Source organism: Ciona robusta, chromosome 1 (assembly GCF_009617815.1).
Source record: "Ciona robusta chromosome 1, ASM961781v2".
In the NCBI taxonomy this organism is placed as follows: domain Eukaryota; kingdom Metazoa; phylum Chordata; class Ascidiacea; order Phlebobranchia; family Cionidae; genus Ciona; species Ciona robusta.
The window spans coordinates 3476391-3496600 of NC_143235.1; the positions used below are offsets into that span (position 1 = coordinate 3476391).

At 34.1% G+C, this 20210-nt stretch overlaps 4 protein-coding genes across 6 annotated transcripts; 2 read left to right on the top strand and 2 right to left on the bottom strand.

Annotated features, from left to right (window-relative positions):
- Positions 1-731: 731 nt before the first annotated feature.
- LOC149741506 (uncharacterized) lies at positions 732-4020 on the top strand. The gene is made up of 4 exons (XM_089893883.1): positions 732-1035; positions 1643-1967; positions 2452-2646; positions 3149-4020. Exons 1-4 carry the CDS (start codon positions 817-819, stop codon positions 3382-3384), a joined length of 975 nt encoding a protein of 324 aa, XP_089750009.1. The 5' UTR covers positions 732-816; the 3' UTR covers positions 3385-4020.
- On the bottom strand, positions 4014-13070 carry LOC149741507 (uncharacterized). 2 transcript variants are annotated; one of them, XM_089893515.1, is made up of 13 exons: positions 12913-13070; positions 11916-12119; positions 10790-10864; positions 10324-10427; positions 9480-9630; positions 8849-8931; positions 8467-8587; positions 7596-8146; positions 6803-6913; positions 6311-6440; positions 5460-5558; positions 5212-5333; positions 4014-5051 (listed from the first exon to the last, which is right to left on the bottom strand). In XM_089893515.1, exons 1-13 carry the CDS (start codon positions 12917-12919, stop codon positions 4893-4895), a joined length of 1917 nt encoding a protein of 638 aa, XP_089749641.1. In that variant the 5' UTR covers positions 12920-13070; the 3' UTR covers positions 4014-4892. The 2 variants fall into 2 exon arrangements, with proteins under 2 accessions (XP_089749641.1, XP_089749663.1); XM_089893537.1 differs by having other exon boundaries at positions 12860-13070.
- Positions 13071-13242: 172 nt separating this feature from the next.
- LOC149741508 (E3 ubiquitin-protein ligase RNF103-like) lies at positions 13243-18006 on the top strand. 2 transcript variants are annotated; one of them, XM_089893622.1, is made up of 5 exons: positions 13243-13532; positions 13802-13943; positions 14737-14850; positions 16167-16252; positions 16567-18006. In XM_089893622.1, exons 1-5 carry the CDS (start codon positions 13450-13452, stop codon positions 17777-17779), a joined length of 1638 nt encoding a protein of 545 aa, XP_089749748.1. In that variant the 5' UTR covers positions 13243-13449; the 3' UTR covers positions 17780-18006. The 2 variants fall into 2 exon arrangements, with proteins under 2 accessions (XP_089749748.1, XP_089749757.1); XM_089893631.1 differs by having other exon boundaries at positions 14740-14850.
- Positions 17896-19575, bottom strand: LOC149741509 (GDP-fucose protein O-fucosyltransferase 2-like). The gene has a single exon (XM_089893725.1). The coding sequence runs from the start codon at positions 19524-19526 to the stop codon at positions 18222-18224; it is 1305 nt and encodes a 434-aa protein (XP_089749851.1). The 5' UTR covers positions 19527-19575; the 3' UTR covers positions 17896-18221.
- Between the last annotated feature and the right edge of the window lie 635 nt (positions 19576-20210).

Sequence of the window (20210 nt, forward strand, 5' to 3'; positions counted from 1 at the left end):
ATAGTTACAAAAGCGAAATTGTCGACAATATAGGTGCTCAGTCGAGTTGCGTAAGGTTAGTTTTGAATTGTTTTTTAAATAAATGAATGATTTGCAAAGTGTCTAAAAATATATATGTTTAGAATTATTAGTTCTGTGGGGTAAGATGAGACACCTTTATCGCATATAATATCCAAATATTGTGATGGTGCTTTAAACAATTAACACAAACAGTCTATGGCAATCGTGAGGACGCGGTTTTATAAATCTTTGAATGTTCTTTGTTTACTACCAAACAGGATGAAGAAATGGTATGAAACGGTGTCCCATCTTCCGCTACCCTACCATAAATAAAAATAATGAACGCAGTTATGCATTTGTTCTCGTGTTATGAGTATATTATGTTCTGGTAAAGTCTGAGTGCTCGATGAATAAGTTTAAGATTACTTTAATTTTAGCACAAATCGGTTTAGACTCTTTATTAATACATTATAATAGACATGTATAGAGCAAAATAATTGTTAAATTCTGGGTATCTAATTTTCAGTTTTGTATCCAAGCAACCTCTTTGTGCATTTTAATTATAGTAGGTTTAAGGTAAGATGGGACATGCTTTCATTCTCTTTATTTGACTCATTTGGTAGTAAACAAAGATAATTAATAAATTAAATATACCCTTAGAACTATAAAAAAACATTGTTAATTGTTTAAAACACGATCAGAAAATACGGGATTTTGGTGATAACGAACACCCATCTTACTACACAGTACTATATGCAGTTACGTCGCATGATAAAGCCCGGTTAAGTTGGACTCTACTGTTTAAGTTAATAGGGAATGACTGATGCTATTACTGACGGGGACGGAATAATCGACACAAATGCCGCCAATTCGAGTTTGTCCCCGGCCGAGCAACGGAAGTTAGAAAAAGCGGAAAAGTCGCTGCAGAAGAAAAAAGACAAATGGAAGGTTTTTGTTGACTTCTTGTTACGCCATATTGGGATTGTGACGACAAAATATGCCGCTTGGGAACGTGACGACTTTGAATCATTTAAGGTGAGGGTATAGATTGAACTTATATACAGTGCTATGGGGTAAGATGGAAGACCTTAATATCCAAACATCCTGATCGTGGTTTAAACAATTCCCAATGGTCTATGGAAGTCGTGAGGATACGGTTTAATAATTTCTTGAATGTTGTTTGTTTACTAGAAAATGGGATGAGGGAATATGAAAAGGTGACCCATTTTTTACCTCCCTACACTATATTTATTTGTGTAGCACGCGCTGGCTATTATATAGTGTGCAACAGGACATATCTGTGTGCGTTAGACTATTTTGACGATACGCCAAATGACGATACGCTTTACCGAATTGCTGAACTGTATACACGACTGCTGTATATGGTAGGGTGGGTTAAAACGGGACACGTTTTCGTTCTTTCTTTATTAACTTTGTTTAATACCATTTGGTATTTACAGAATTAAATAATTGTACTTTTAAAACAGCGTTGTTAATTGTTTAAAAACGCGATGGGAAAGTATAGAATTTGGGAGTTAACGATTTTCCATCTTACCCCACTGTGTTAGTCATAAAAAGGAAGGCCGAACTAATATTTTGCGTTGCTACTCATGCGGTAAAGTTCAAATCGTTTTCCTTTCAGGCTGCACTCGAAAAGGCGCAAATTCTGGACGAAAAGGAATCTTCTATCACGGCAAAGACGTACAAGAAACTGAAGGAACGATCCGATATACTTTCCAAAAGGAGATATTTCGGAGAGAGTAACAAAATACGAAAGTACATTGATTTGGTTGCTCGAATGCGAGGCTTGAACCTTATAGCACGAGACTTTTATAAATCGATAAAGAAAGGGAAACTGGAACCTTTAGAAAACGTATTAAACCACCTGCAGTACTGGAAGGGGTTCGTTGGAACTTCGTTTGATATTGGCGAACTTAACCCGAAAGGAATTGACTCAAATCATCCAGGTAAGAATTGTGGGCTTGTACAGTACTGTGGGGTAAGATGGGGGTCTTGCTAGCACCTATAAACCCCATATTTGTTAAACGTGTTTCGAACAAGGCTCTTTATTATATAGTAGGGTGGGGGAAAATGGGACACATTTTAATTCTGTTTTCTCGTCCCATTTGGTAGTAAACAAATAACATTTAAAGAATTATAAAACCGTATCCTAACGACCCACATAGACCGTTGTTAATTGTTCAGAAGACGATCAGGATATTTGGATATTATGTGCTGAAGGTGTCCCATCTTAACCCGTCCTACTACCTACACGTATTATAAAAATTATACAAATATTCTGATCGTGTTTTAAACAATTAACAACAGTCTATGGGAGTCGTGAGGATACGGTTTTATAATTCTTTGAATGTTTTTTTGTTTACTACCAAATGGAAAAGATGTCCAATCTTTCTCCACCCTACTATAAATTCATTCCTTTATTCAACACAGGCATGAAATACGTCATGTGGTTATGTTTACTTCGTACTTTGCTCAACCTTGGACAGAAGTTTCTGCAATGCGCGTCAGAGCTGACAGAAATTCCTCTTGTGTCAGAATCAATTTATGTCAAGTTCAATTTAACAGAAGACCAACTTGTTGTCTGCACGAGACTCGAAGAAATTTTAGTCACTCAAGTTACAAGAGGTGTGATTGCACTTTTTATGCTTAGATTAAATGGATATTGTTTCCATTAAAAGTTTAACTTGAAAATAATTAACGTAAATGGTTCGTTTATCTGCAAGCGCTAGATGTAGCGACCACGCTTATTTTCTTTTAATAAATGTAAATATGTTTGGACGAAAACTAACGAAGGCAAAACGACGATCTTTTAAAACGAGCTGAATATTACACATCAGGTAAACTGTCAGTTGGGCGTTCCTATAAACCTTAAATGCATTCTGTAAGGCTGGGATTCTGCAGGATGGCATGGGAACTGAGATTTACGCTAGAGTTGAAACAGATACCAGTCTGACTGTTTTAATTAAACACGCTTATTTTTCTTCCAATTAAATGCGAAATAAAAATTAAAAAGTGTTGTTTTGACGCTGTATCCAGTCTTTACGTTTATAAGATTTTAAAACCTTCGCTGGCGTAGGCTAATCGAAGAGACAAATAAGTTATTTTATTATTGTTATAATATTTACAGCAACTGGAGTTCAAACAAGTTACGGATCACGAAGCAGTATTAACTTCAGTGGAATGCCGTCTGGACTTAATTTATCCAAAAAACTCCAATCCACTCCAGAAATTCAATTACCCGGCGAATCAGACCACCTGACATTCGAACTACCTCCCGATCCACCGAAAGATAAGAAGAAAAAGAAAAAAGGGAAGAGAAAAGGATCGGGAAAAGGGAAAGGAAAAAAAAGAAAAAAGCGGTGAAACGAGAGAACTAAAATTTGATAATTGATGCCGAAACTTGGCATATTGCAGTTTTATTTAATTGAAACACGAAACGGTACAGTACGTTGACAAAGTATTTTTTCTACACCTTTGCCTGCCAACCTAGGTTTAGTACCAACAATTTATAAACAAACAAATCTAGTGTGTGAAAAAACAAATGGAGTGCAATACTGCATTCGTATATCTATAAACTGTGTTATAAGTATATCATTTGACATTTGCAAAACGCTAAACAAACCGTCAAACAGCAAGTTTAAAAAAGTCCGTTTAAAACCACAGTTCCGGTCCCTAATTCGATATATAGTAGGGTGGGGAAGATGGGACACCTTTTTATTCTGTTTTCTTGCCAGTTTGGTAGTAAATAAAGAATATTCAAAGAAATATAAAACCTCATCCTCAAGACTCAGTTAATTATTTAGAACAGAATTCTTGGATATTATGTGCTATAGATGTCCCGCCTCCCCCCCCTACTATGTTATATAGTACTCGTTCACGCTAATATAAATTTTTAACCCAAACATTTTTCTGCATTAGCCCTTAGATTAATTTCGCCAAACGAGATGAAATTTTGTTTCTCACTCACTGTGTAACACCTCAATAAAAGACACTTATGTATTTTGCAAATTTTTATATCATATTCGCTATAATAAGTAACTGCACTTTAAAACTGCGGCTGAAATAATACATCTCTTTGATTAATTACGACATGGTGATTGATATACAATACTACAATATGGTAAACTTTCAACCATTTTTTAACCACGTATAAAAAAATGAAAATAATAATGACATAGGCAACAGCCTGTTTTTTTTGCAAATTTACCAACAAAAAAATTTTTAAATACTTTTTGTGGTGAAATTTTGATCCCATATGGGTGAGGTCCTACAGTAATGCAAGATATATAGGCCACAGTTGGTCTTTTACCTCATTTTGTACTGAACTGGTTGCAAAGCATTATAAAAAATGGTGCACCATGTGTCAGGTATGGTATGTTTAATATCTATTCTACATATCAGTATCATGTATGTGACTTATAAGTTATACTTGTGTAACCATTTTCACGTCTCAACCATACAGGCTCTATGCTACAGCACTAAGGGTATAAAACTGAAGCTTTTAGTGCAGTACTTCTCAACAGAACTGGGCACAACCCAAATATTTTGTGGACATTAATAGCAATGCAAAAAAACTACACATAATTTTATGTAAGTACATAATTTTTTAAACAATTTTTTTTCCATATGGATAAGGTTCTATTGCTTGCCATTTAAGGGGACCCAGATTTTATGCCCAAACTCCTATTAATGCAGAGTTGAGTCATTAAATAACAGTTTAACGGCTTTCAAACTACTGGTCTAACCAGATCAAATCAATGAATTTTTGGGTTGCTGCCCAGGGGTTGAGAAGCACTTACAAACGACGCAATAAAAAAGTATGGAAAATCACACTAATATATATGGGTAGTGCAGAAAAGCGGCAAGACAGTTTAAAAACCTTGATTCCTTCGGTCCCCCCTATGTTGTACATACGCCTCTCTTTCACGATTGACTCTATCATCCCGATATGAGTTATCATCTTGCTCATATTCACCATCATCATCCTCATTATTGTTGTTGTTTTCATCTTCTTCATTATTGTAATCCTCCTGTGGAAAATAAAAAATGTTCACTGGCGTAACCAGAAAAAAAGTTTAAATGCGAAAAAAAAACAACATTTTTTACGGGTTGATGAACAAATTGTCCTAAAATAAATATAGTGTAAACAACATATATAACACATACTGTGTATACACCATTATATTTTACCTGTTGATAATCTCTGTCATTGCCCGCATCATTATTGGAAACCATGGGAGCGACACCAACACCTTCAGGATCATTAGGTGCAACGTGAGCTGCTTGCGGGATATGCATTTGTGGTTTTGCAGCTGTATATAAATGAGTTGTACATAGGCATAAGCGGATTTTTTTTAATATAGTAGGGTGGGGGAACACCACACATCTTTACGACACCATATCCAAATATTGTGATCGTTTTTTTATAGGTCACCCACCTATTTCATGAAGATTTTGTGGTTCAATTGTACTTGGGTTATCTGAATCTACATCATCAGTTATTTGGCCAACTATTACATGTTTGGTATCACTTTTATCTGTCGATAAAAATTAAAACCTTAAATTTTATAAAAAAAAACTTGCTGCAAACAAAGCTTAGTGGAAACATATAATTCATAAAAAAATGCTGCAAGCATAGCATAGTAGTTAGGCGCCTGGTTCAATGCTCAATAATGATATGTTTATGTGTCATTGGGAAATACACCCAACGGACATGGCTTCAACTCAATGGGTTAAGGTGATGGGCTAACTCTGCCCAAAATCTTAGGTCCCATGGAGTGCCACACTGCAGAACCTTACAGAAAATATTTTACAAGGTAATCAGTTTTACTTTCAATTTAACAGATACCAGTTATATGATTACATGTGAAAGAAATAAGCTAAGGTAACCGCATCATAACATCTTAGAATTAGCATAAAGGATCATATTTTGTCGGGGCCCTAGTTTGATAATATTTTAGCATTGAGCAGAACGTTGATTTTTTTGGGTAAAAAAATTAAGAAATAATTTAAAAAAAAACAAACTGCAAAACATGATAGAATCTTAAAATGTATAGACTGGAGAGTTTTAATTAAATGATAAAATGCGATACAGTTACGTTCTTCTACACTGTCAGTATTTCACTTTGTGATATTAACTTTGTTTTTACAATTTTTTATTTAATTGATGACTATACCTCGTGCTACAGAATAACTTTTACAAGGTAAACAGTTTTACTTTCAACTTAACATCTAGAATTCGTATAAATAACATGTGACAGAAAAAAGCTAATGAAATTGGCAAGCATACCTTGTCCTACAGCTGCTACTCTCTGTTGAGCAAGTTCTTCAAGATTCTTTTGTTGTTCTTCAGCAATTTCTTGCTGTCTAGCTTGTAGGTCTTGCAGGTGCTCCAACGCTTCTTTATGGTCAGGTACATGCTGATACAATGTATGGATTTAATATAAGGAGTGGTTGAATTAGAATATGTAAAGAACAGACAATAGAATTTATATTGTGCAGTTACATGTTGATTTTGTATTACTAAACTAATAACTGTGAACCCTTATTATTTCTTGTGGTTAAGGTCAACAGGTCGTTGTAAAGGACCTGGGATTTTTGGCCTATTACGCAAAACTGTAAACCGAAAAACATTTTAAAAAAATACAAAAACAATAAACATCAATAAAAATATCTTATTATTATTGTATAAATATATATAAAAAGGGAAAAAGCTATAAATTAAAACAACTTTTTTTAGGGGGGATACATAATAAATGCGAAAAATATTGTCCAAACTTACTTCATCATCCTGTGATTGCTGGGACTTCTGCAGTTCCTCTCTCGCTCTTTGTTCATCATTTCTTGCGTTGTTCTCTTCCCTCACAACATCATCCTCATATGTCTCTGCATCCTGTGAGGGATGTATACCTTATGCACAATGTCAAGCAGCCATAATACACTGTATTCAACAAGGGCAATTCCATATATATACTAATTAACAGGGATACGATGGTATCTTTAAAACATTTGTTTACGTGGCGCACAAAAATCACATTTTATGCACAGTGTCAAGCAGGCATAAATACAAAAATACACCATATGCAGCATGACATAATATAGGAATTTACAAGTTCCAATGGTATTTTTAAACAATTCTTACATGGCGTACAAAAATCATATTTTTCCTGCAATGAAGCATAGGTATATAATGTATTTTTACCAAAATGGGCTACTAGACACTAGCTCCCACTAAATACACCCTGGAACTCAATATCAAGTAAAGCTAGATGAATGTCTTTGTGTGTTGGGGCAACAGCTGACAGCTGTCAGTATACCCTATGTGAACTATTTCTTTTACATGGCTGACAATTTAGACAACCCTTTCAAGACCACAGGGAAAAAACCCTTTAGTGACCATGGGGAAAAATTGCCGTGAAGTTTCTTGCCCAAGGATACATAGGTCCACAATGGTAGCAGCGACGAGCCTTAAACCCATTACCTCTGGTTAGAGTCACGCATGCCAACCAATGTAACACGGCGGTGGACAGTACCTAATATATAAATTAACACTATGCACCTAATAGTAGATTTACCTCATTATTAGCTGGATCACTATTTACTGGTTCAGTGGTTCCTGGTTCAGTTGGATCCAGTTCCACACCAGGTGAATCCAGTTTACTCTGGTCTGCTACATTGTATCTGTTATGTTGCATTGAATCAGCTTGGTTGTCATTTTGATTATTCTGCTGATCGTATCCATTTTCCATTTGAGCTGCATCATTTTCTTGTGGATGAGCAGCATCTGCATCTCCAGGATTAGGAGTAGGATCTTCAGTATCATCTTCCACATTTTCATCATTAAGATCTTGAGCATCTTTATCTTGGTGACTAATTTGGACATCTTGACCAACAGGATTCACTATATTAGTATTAGCATCAGGTTTAGCATGTATGTCCCCCCTATGCCCTATGTTGTGAGCCTGAGCAGCTTTTTTCTGCTCCCTTAAAGCGAGTTCTCGGTCACGAGCTTCTTTGTTCATTCGTTGCTTTCTCTCGGCGGCTTGTCTTATGTCTTTTTCTAAAGCGATTCGTTGCCGTTGCATTTCAAGCGCTGATGCGAGCTCGTTACTGCCACCCAGGTGTGCTAAATAAAACAATAAAAATAACAGAAAAAATGTATGTAAAAAAAATGAAATCATGGTACAAGCCATAGTGTAAATAAGGAAAAAAATAGTTTTTATTTTATTTTACGTGGGTGAGATTCTACAACGTATGACCTTATGAAAACTAAAATTTGGGCCACAGTTGGCCCATTACCCAAACATTCAGGCCTTCGGGGTAACACATACAACCAATGGCCTTCGGGGTAACACATACAACCAATGGCAATGATAATATATACCACTATATAAACTTTAGAATTTAAAGCTAAGGGGCCAACCAACCAATAAGAAAAAAACTTACCCATTAAAACATGTCGGTCCAAACTACCCAGCTTTTCAAAGTTAGGATGGTTAAGTTGTATTGCATCGTAACCAAGGTTGGTCAACGCAGTTTTAAGTTTTGTATAATTTGAAGAGTTTTCCTAAAGTGAAAAATATTATTTTAATATTTCTGGGATGTCATGTACACTATTATGCAATGGTGTAGATGGACAAAAAAAACTGTATATATATATACAAAAACATATATATACATACATATTTTTTAAAACACGTTAAATATTTTATTTTATTAGTAAAGGGGGTTGAAACAAGTACGTTAAATTTATATTCTACAGGCAAACAATTAAAAGGTTGCAAAGTGGTAATAAGCTTTAGGGTAATACAGGGTTACGTATTCTTACTTGTGCAAGCAATAGCCTGTTGTGTAGATCGGAATTAAGTTGATTTAAACGTTTGTGATCATCTGACAATTTGCGATGTTTTTCTGCAACAAAAAAATATCTGCTTTTAATGCTCACACCGATTTGGCCAGTGAGTATACAGTTGGTAACTGTTTTAAACACGATTAGGAAAATAAGAAGTATTGGATTTGGTACCCCATCTTACCCTACAGTATTAATGTACTACATACGCGAATATAGGTATATAATAGCCTATATATACAAAATACATGAAGTCATGTACATATGTTTGTCATATTGTTTCACACTATTTATGAAGGAAATGACAGAAGAATAGAATAACACAAGTTTCCTATTGTACTCTATATATTTCTACAAAACAAAGTTGACACGTTTTTATACCGAATGTAGATTTTCCTAAAAAAATGCATTAATGTTTAGGGAGTTAGTGCTTGGAATAAATTAATAACTTTCCTTATAAAATATTGGTAACATGAAATATGTCAAAAGCCACATTTATTTATAAATATAAACCCAAATTTAGGCAAACTGTAACATTTTGGTCTGATTTTAAATTTTAAAATTAAATGCATAAAACAAACAATTCATATTTTAAATCACCACCATTCACCTTGAAGTGCAAATAATTCGCTCTCTTTCTGGGTGTTTAGTTGCTCCTGTTTACGCTGTAGCTCTGCAAGTTTATCGTTGTGTGACTTCTCAGCTGTCTGCTGCAGTTGTTCGAGGCTCTGAATCGCTTTTCGCGCTTCAGCAAGCTGGTTCTATAAGATATTTATGGTGACAATACAGAATAATTAATGATTAGTGATTACAAATTAAATCCTAGCTAGGTGTCAAACGTTTTAAAATGCGAATTCCATGTAAAGTAGCAAGAAAGTAAATGGTAACACATAAAAACAGGGTTTTCTTTTCAAACATTCATTCATGTATTGTTTATACAGCACAAGTCACTTCTTTTCATAAAAATCTTACAACACAAAAAAGTTATTTCCCATAAGTGCCACTTAAGTGATTACGTAATGTACAATCTAGATTGTATTACCATTTACAGTTAAATGGCCTAACTGGAACTAAATACAACGGGTACTTTTGCTTTAATCATTTAGTTATACTTATACACTAATATTATTAATACAAAATTACAACAGAACATTTCTTATAGACTATGGTGCTGAAAAATTTTTTTCTATATATATTTTAGCATGTGTTGTATAGTATTGTAAAATGAAGGTTTTTAAACATTTTGTGTGCAAATTCAAAAAAGTAAGCGCAGTATACATGGGTTTTAAAAGTTTCCTCTTATAATTTGTATAATGAATTAGTGGCACAGCTAAAGGAAACTTGTGGATGAGAAGTCTGATCTTAAGTAAAAAAAAAATTTTAAATTTGTTACAAAAAACACACTTGTTATATATAATATATATATAATTCTTTATTTTAGAAGAAGTATTTACCTTAGAATTCGTGTGTTCTTCTTTTAATGAGTCGTATTTAATATTTTGTTCTTGTAACGAGCTTGCAACAGAATCTTCATGTAACTGCTTGTCCTGGTCATATTCTGACAAAAACAATAAATGTATATATATATGTATAAATATATGCCATACATTTTTTACCTAACTTGTAATGCAGTGGTTAATAAAGGTTAAAAATAGGCCTACTAATTCAGGTGGCTCAAAATGTATTTTTACTTGTTATTCTTGAAATAATTTTGGGTGATAACAGACTAATCGGTGGAAAGTTATCCTTAAAAAGTCTACAAAAAATTAGAATTACGTATTCAAATTAATATATAAACATATTATTACTTTAATGAAAGAGCTTAAATTAAAAAATCCAAATTAGTTTAACAAATACAGGATACAAAATTAGGTTATACAACTTACTCTATGTTTAAAATTACAATACAGTAAATCTTACTTTCTTTAACAATTTTATGTTCGTTCTTTTCCTTTAACAAAGCACTTTCTAAACGAGATCTCTCTTCATAAACAACTGAAATGAATTAATGGTTATTGAAGTTAAGTGAACAACAGCCATTACTCATTAGCATGTACTTCTAACCTGGGAGCGGGGACACACATCTTAATGATATATTAACAACATATACTTCAAATAGGTGTTTTAGTAAACAGAGTCCCTAGACCAGTGGTTCCCAAACTTTATCCACTTGCGTACCACCTGGGAGACCTTCACGTACCACTAGTGGTACGCGTACCACAGTTTGGGAACCACTGCCCTAGACTATATAATATAAAAACATTATGTTCTGCTATCTGAAGAAACATAGTAAGAGTATTTTATTACAATTTTATTTATATTTTAGCGGCTCATCGGGTATAAAAATGTAGTTTATTGCAAGAGCAACTTTATATTTCAGCACCTCATCTGGTAGCCTACACATTCAGTCTTCCAGTATTCAAGACTTCTGAACGTTTCATACCATATGACTGATATGAGCTGCTAAATTTTTTACATTAGAAAAATTAACTGAAAATTTCCATTTTATATATTACAGTATGTTTGGTAACAGAATACAAAGTACATTCTGCATGTTGTTGTTACATTGTAAGCAGGGGAAGCAACTTCACAAAACTAACCCACACACCAGGAAACCATACATATAAAAATAAATGTTATCATGGTTACAATAAATAGGCCTTTTACACGAATTCAAAAGTAAAACAAATTAAAAATAAACAGTTTAGAGAAAACTATAAAAAAAACGGTTTGGAGACAATTTGTGATAACATTATCTGATATCTCTCGTTTTCCTGAAAAATAATCAGAATTTATAGCATGAATTTGAAAATTGTGCCAATTCACATTTATTAATATATATATAATATATATATATACATGAAAATTAACACAGTATCAGAGTATGTTATAAACAAATGGAGAGACATTGTTACCAAAACATTTATTAGAATAATTTGCACCTTTTTAGAGTAATATTACAAAAGTACGTATATATATAAATATAAATATATAATATATCTATACTATACATAGAAAAAGTTAATACTTTAAATAATTTAAAAACCTTGTAGTTGAGATGACAAAGACTGGTGTTGCGAATGATATCTTTGTGTTTTAACTTCCATATTTTTAAGTTTAATCGTCATTAAGTTGTATAAGTAGACGCTGTATCCGATCCCCACCATCAAGATAAGGATGATAGAGGTTTGGATCATACCACGATGCTTTCGTGTGAACATGGCTCCAGATTTAGATGAATTTGTGTAAACTAAATAAAATAAATGTACATATATATAAATGAATGAACGTAACTTACTTTATCCTCGCGTCGCCGGAAAACGACAGTCGTTATCACACGAGTTTAACACCTCGTGCCAGCTTACGAGTTATGTTACTTTGTGGGTAATTATTTTTTGGGGATTTTTTCATTTTTTTTATGTAGGGCTGATAATTTTGACAACCCATTAGTGAGACTTAGAAAAACATTCCATTGTTGGTACGAAACAGAACACCCGTGTTGTTGCTAAACATGATAGGATAAATAAGTTACATTCAATTATTAAACAGAAAATCTTGTACATGTACATATATATACAATTTCAATCTAGAAGACACTTATAAAAGCATAAAAAGAAAAACACACTGAAATTGCACACTTGGTAGACTAATATTCTAAAAACTAAATAGGCCGCACATTTTAATTTGAGTTCGGCACACTACCTATTCACTATTACCATTAGCTGGAATAGTATAACACAACAACACATTAGTATAAACCATATGTCCCTGTATTATAAAACAAAGAGGCCTAACTGTTATGTGTATAGCATTTACAACGTCAGTGCTAGTTTTCAGTGGGTTGTAAAACCATTAAGATATATTACACATGTTATATAAAGTGCGGAATAGTCACGGTAAATTATGAGTGTGACTGTACAGTCTGTACTGTCTATACATTACGTGATTTATAACATAACACCATAATAAGTAAAGAAAATACCAACTTACTCATTGAATGTACAATAACTGTAGTAATGCTTCGTAACAAGAGCTAACTTTACCTGGCATTCATCCGACCATTGATTAAACGCCACTCGCTATCTCTAAAGACTCTATATTGTCGTCTTGATTTGTCGCACGTCTGCAGTTTGTGTGCACGGAATGTTCTGCTTGATTTGTGGGCAGAATAATGATTAAAGTGATATGACACGATGCGAAAAATGTTTATATGTTTATAATTTTGTCCTGAAAGTAGTAAAATTTTATGCAGTTTTCAATGCCAATCAAAATAAAAGCAAACGCAAAGGACAGTTTAAAGTAAGTTTGACAAATATCTCTGTGGTTTTATAGGTATATTTTCTGTTTTCCATTCAATAAAAACAACTGCGTGAATAATAATTTGCGAAGGTAACAACATTCAGAGCATTTTCCACCCCAGAAACTACGCAACAAGCACACGTCACGTAATTTAGCAACAGCTGGAACTAAGTTATATAAAGAACTGGGAAATTCCCTTGCATTGTCAACAAAACAAAGATTTCGCAGAAGGAACTGACAACACATATTTTCGATGGGTTAGCCTAGCGTCAAATTATGAAATGTTTCTGCTTAAAATTTCAGTCGTGTTGGTGTACCTGATACTCGTGTTTTCAGTTTACCATCTAATCAACATTTTCACATTGTAAGTAATATGTATTATGCTGTTATTTATAATGAAATTCGCCAAGTTTCCCTGTTTGCATAGTAATTTTCTAGAGAATCTTATTAAACTGAGAATATATATAGGCAATAATAAGTAATACATAGCGTCCTTAAATTTAAAAACAACTCGGAAATCATTGATTTAATTATAATCATCATTTTCTTGATATTCATATTCCTAAATAAAAATTTAGAAGACGCAAGCAATAATGTTGATAAAACGTTCAATTTCATATTATTTTTTTTCAGAAACAACTTGGAAATCGTTGGTTTGATTAATGCTGTGAGTTCAAGTCTTGAACAAATACGATCCTTGATTGCTGATGGAAAACTTAGCGCAAACACCAATGGATTGGCCAACTTGGATATGAAAATTGAGTCGCTGGCCTCTGTAAGTGTGAAAAACAACTACGTATAGGCATTTGTGTTAATATATACCAGATTGGAAACTTTAGTTTTTACACACAGGAATTTTTACATAATTGAGTTTATTCGGATTTGCCCTGATTTTTACATTACTATATTAAGGTTAAATAGGACTAATGATAAAAATGATATGTGTATTGGATTTTCTTCTAAATTAATAAAATTGAATGCAGCGCCTGTTGTGAAGTCACTAATTATTGTTATGTAAACAATAATTGTGATATCAAATACAAGGGGTAGACTTATTAGCCTTGCCTTGTGAAAATGTGAAATATTGTACTTAATTGTGCAGTTTGACATTAAATTATGTGTTAACTGTTAAGTAACAGTTTAACATGTGCATTTTTCTCTCTTTTAACTTAAATAAAATTTGTACAATTTATATTTGTTTTATGTAGTTTGTCCTTGCTTAATAATGTTACAGTTTCCAGCTGGTGTAAAACAGAGTATGAGCTTTGTACAAGTTTGGCGCATTGCTAATCGTTCGTTTTTTTTTATCGTTCGTACCACATATTTCATACTGTGTTACAATTTTCACAAATGCATATCATATTACAACTGAAAACAATACCATATATTTATATTGCATGCATCAGCAAATCCTTGTGTATAATAGGCTTACTCTTATGAGCCCTCAGGCTGTTAATTGTTTATATCATTTATGCTTGAATTAGTAACTGTATTTTAATCTGTTTATACTGTCATAGTTACTAGCACATACAACCTAATATTATGCCCTGTGACATCAATGCTTTTAGCAGAAAAAAACATCAAAACAAACTGTGACAGGAGACTGTTATTCCTTCAATAAGAACGACCAACAAGATTTATTCGATGCAATTCAAACTTCAGATGATGTTTTGTTGATTCAGGCAAGATTGTTATGTTATGTATAAATGTACTGTACATGTATAAGCAAGAGTCTGTAGCTTAACACTGTGACTTTATAAAAACAACAACATGTATTGGGGTATGCTATTTTTATTTGCAGCTAAAAAAGTCTAATCTGTATAATTGTTTTTCTTATGTTATTAAAATACCAAGCTTATAAAAGGACTACACTTGCTCAGGCATGTAAAAAATAAAAATCCGGCCGATACCGGTTTGCATTTATATTTTTCCGGCAGTTTTCCCGGCGCGTGTGTTCTGAAGTCAAATTTTGCCTCTCTATCTAGCCCCGCGTTCGTGTGCCGCTTTCACCATGTACGAGGCTTTTGGATATAAGCCAACGATTTCTTCCGCGGTCCTTCGTAGCGTAAGAATTTAATTAAAAACGTGTCAATCATTGAAAGTAATAACAGACGCTAGTTTAAGCAAGGAATACTCTACTAGGATTGCTACTTTAATAAAACTATAAAACTAATCGACGATTACCAACTACAGTTAAAAAAACATGTTTCTACCTGCAACTAATTTTCTTTGTAATAATAATTACCGGGAATTTAATAGTGCTTTAAGATTGTCTGTGTTTTATATTCCGTAACACGAGTTGAAATATTTGTTCGTATTGTTACGTATTACATTACATTAGTCACAATCCCTATTATGGCGCAATCAAATACCGCAAGTGCATTACGACATAGCTAGTAATGTTACGTCACAATTGCCATTGTCTCCTCATATATGCCGGATTTATGATAATATAAAGCTGTTTGTTACGTCAGAACTGCACGAATAGGTAACTTACGCATACGTTAACACGAAACGAGATGTTACGCAGCCGGCCAAGTAAATAAATTCCGGATTCCCACGCCGGCCGTTTTTTTACCGGCAGTTTTTAAAAAATCCGGCCGATGCCGGCGGCATCGAAAATAGGCACTTTTTACACCGCTGCACTTGCTCTGAAGTTATGTTACTTGCTTTTTATGTGTAAAGATGTCACTTACTTTAATCAATGTGTTTATATAGTGTGTATAATTGTTTCTTTGTACTGGCGAATGGAAACTGTATGTATGTAGTAGGCTTACTAGGCTATATATTAGTATGCAACATAGTTATTTTATGAGAATATCTGAATAAAAAACACAACAGTTGTCAGTTACTTAGTTATGTTAAATTAATATGTGTTTGAATCAACAAATTATCTTAAAGCGTAGATTTGTTTCTTTGCTATATAGTCCCTATTATACAGAGTATAAACAAAAACTAGAAAATACATAATTAAAAACTAAACATCATCATTTAATAGGAAGGTGTCGACTTGTCAACGCCAGAGCTGTTGTTCAGTTGTCACCAACTGCAAGGACATCACAATTGTGTTTACAGATGGTCAAGGTACTAATTAGTAATTACATGATTATTTATTGTTATTGATTACTTTAATTTACCTAATGCAGAAATACTGGATCACAGACTTATAGTTATAAATTATTATCACAAAAGAAAGCAATAAAATTATTAAACTAAATATAAACTACATTATAAGCCTTCTAGCACACAACAGTTTTCAGTGTTATTATATTTCAAAATTTGTGTTTTGTTTTGTATTTACTGGTATGCGTTTTGTAATTTGAGTTGTGCTTTGTATATTCAAATTACTCAAATAAAATGTGTTTTTCTAATAATTAAATTCTATGTTTGCATTACAGATGTGATATTGAAATAGATTGGAAGTCAAAATTGCGAAGAAATAAGTCTCCTACATACTTCCCTTTCATGATGAAACAAGGCCCATGTTTTAATAAACAAACAGTCAGCTGTGCTGTGGGGAAAATCAACAAAAATAAGGATTTCTGTTTAAAACGTCGTGTCTCTTGTAGTTTAGCATCACTTGGTAATGTCCAAGACGGAATTGGTAGAAAACTTGCCATTATTCTCCCATCTTCTTTCAAATTTTCTGACCACAAGGGGGAAAACGAGAATTCAAAAGCCATAAATTTAGATGTGAACTTGCTTTTCAACTGGAGCGTGTATATTTGTAGTTTTCTTGGGTGCTTGTCGTTCTTCACAACGCAAAGTAGCTTTCTAAGTCGGGTTATAGCAGCGTTTCAATCCCTAATTACTTACAATTTTTTCGTACTCGGTACATGGTTGCTACAGTCTGGCTATAAAATTAATTGTATTCAGTTTGTGGCCAATTCTATGCTCTTTCAATTGCGAAAACTTCTCACAAAGGATGTTATCGCGCACCTACATGAGAATTGGATGGTTTTAGTTTTCGGATTTTTTGTGTTTTTTACTCTAGTAGTAGAGGTGTTAAAAAGGGCAAATATTCTCGGGAGAGAGCAAGAAATTGAAACCACGCTTAGTGAGATATTGCTAAACAACAATCGATGGCATTCAAATGACGGAGACATTTCTCAACGTTGGGTGCAAAGACTAGCAACTCCTAGTTTATGGCTCCAACCCCTGGTACCTATGGATTACATAAGTGAACTTCCAGTGTGGAGGTATACTGGGCGGTGTGTGGCCAGTTCTGATGATTCTGACACTGATCACTGCTCTAAGGAGTTCCCCAGGTCTAGCAAAAGTTGGTACCAGCGTCAACTAAGATCTGCAACTTGTTTAAAACAAGGTTCGAGCTGTATAGCCAGAAGTATGATCAGATCCATTCGCTCATGTTTAAGAAGCAGAAGTCCTGCTATGCGACGAATAAACAATGCTCCCGACGGTATGAGAGAAGAAACAAGCTGTAGCATCTGTTTGGATAACTACAAACAACATGACCATGTATGTGGATTGCCTTGTGGACACGTTTTTCATCATTCGTGTATTTTGTCATGGCTCCACAGTGGACAACACTGTTGTCCAATATGCAGATGGCCTGCATACCAAGTCAAGTCCCCAGAACAACCGATTTAATCCTAACCTTTACTTTGTCCTGTATTTACTGTTCTATCCATTTCCTGTAGTTAAAAAGAAATCCTTTCTAATAAATACTGTTTATTTGCACCGTATAACAACACTAGCACTTCTAGTAACAATAAATTTCCCGCTTTATTCAGAACAATAAAAAGTTAACTGCATCTTAAATAATTAATGAAAAAATGTTTTTTGTTTTAAGAAATAAATTCTACATTGTGTTGGAATGATTGTATGTTTTTTGCAGATAAGCTATTAGCTAAGTAAGTTATGTATAGGAATTGGTTAAATTTACTAGCAAAGTAAGAAAGGTTTAGTAGAAAAAGATGCTGTATAAATTGCAACATTTCAGAATGTATAATAATAATATAATATACTTAATCATTAAATGACGTTTGAACTAGTAGAAGATCTAATCTCAGGGCAACAAACACTGCAAAAGTTAATCCCAGATTTCGCTATCACTTTTCCACACAATTTTCCACTTGGCTGGTTGTTCACAATCATCACTGCCCTCATCCGAGCATATTCTGTTAAAAGTTGTGTGTTTTGGAAAGCACATTATTTCTCTCTCTTCTTGAATCCGGAAAGAAAAAGTTGACTCTTTGGTTCCCATGAAAAATCGAGCATGTGAACAAATTATCTGGTCTATGATCGCCACGCCACCCATTTTAAATTCACTCTTTTCAGTTTTTGTGGGTTTGTACATAAACATGCCAGGAAGAAGTGATTTTAGTTCCTTCATTTCTTCTTTTGTCCCATCAGAAGCAATAAATACTTTGTCCACTTTATATTCTTTCATTTTTTCGCTCAAAACCTTCGCAACTTGTTTAATTGACGGCACAAACTCCTTTCTAGCATACAGGAAGTCCTTCCTTCTTACATGAGCGGCAATATATGGTCCACCAATAGCATCTTCTGTACATTTATGATCCTTCCAATTTTCCGGCATGACAGTTTTATCACGAACATCATCAGAATCCAGATACTTTGACCGAAATTGGTCCGCTGTTTTAATCAAAGCATCCGCAAACACCATGCTTCTTCTACAATCCCAATATCTCTTCCCACCAAACATATCATGGAGCATATTCTCTCCTCTGTCCAGCATAACCGACTTTGCTGTTGTATTTCCACCACACAACGGCTTCACAAACAGCTTAGACATTCCTTGCACCGAAACACATTTAAAAGCTTTTGCATAAGTTTCTTCATAGCCCCAAAACCACCCGCGAATTTTCCCTTCGCTATCAGTTTCATAAACGGGGTTCTCAATGCAATCTCTCTCATGCATTTTTTCCTCCCAAGTCCCACTACTCCATCCTTCTGCATAGTTCTGTAGATACCACAACTCGTCTATCACTGCTTCTCCCACCTCTTCAATGTAATCCTCATATTCGATAACCGGAACGAACCCGCTCATGCTTTTTACATTAAAAAACATTGACCATGGAATAAGGCTCTGTTCCATTCCGTGCTCTTTCCAATGGTAGCTGATTCTTCCCCAAGGGGGCAGAACCAAAACCCAGTCATCTCCCTTACAGGATTTGCTTTCACGCAAGCTTTTTACAAGGTTTGCAACTCGCATGTAAACATCTCTACGTAGGTTGAAGCCCTCACCATGGTTACAGTCATATAAGAGATACCTTTTATTGCCTGCTGGTTTTGCATCTTCACATACGGCGGAGTTATAACTCAGCAATATAAAAACCAAATTCAAAATAAAATACAAGGAACAATTAGACATTCCTCTTAATTTGATTTCCACCTATAAAATACAACATATATTATACTTTTTGGTGCAAGTGAAAATCTTTTCCCCACCTTATTTGCTAACCACTACCCCTAACTACTAACCCCTATACCCACTAACTTACTAACCTCTAACAGTTTCCGCCAGGTCCCTTTAATTAGTGCATGTCCACTATGTCCACAATATTCACTACATAGTGGAAATAGTGAATATTGTGGACATAGCGAACCAAGTGAATATTATGGACATAACAGACATGATATATGTCCATTTCCACAAGCCTATTCTGCTATGTACTAGAGGATTCTTCACTAGCGACTACTTTTTATATAAAAGCAACTTTGATAAAACCTAACCACAAGTTATGATAGCATAACATGAACTGTACCACATTTTAAACTAAAAGCTATCAAAAACTCGACCGTCAGAAGCTATCAAAAACTCGACCGTCATTAAATTGAATTGTATGCATGGGTGATGGTTTTAACAATAGCCGTGTTGTGTTTAATTACACTTTATACAATATATGTGTCAGTAAAACAATCAAAATGGACATGAAATTACCACTTACCACACGTGTACATAAGAACGTAAACGACCATCTCGCCCTGAGGCAATCACTGACTGACGCATTCGAGAGAATGAGAAAAAGGCAGCAGTTAAAACTTTTTTCTTTTT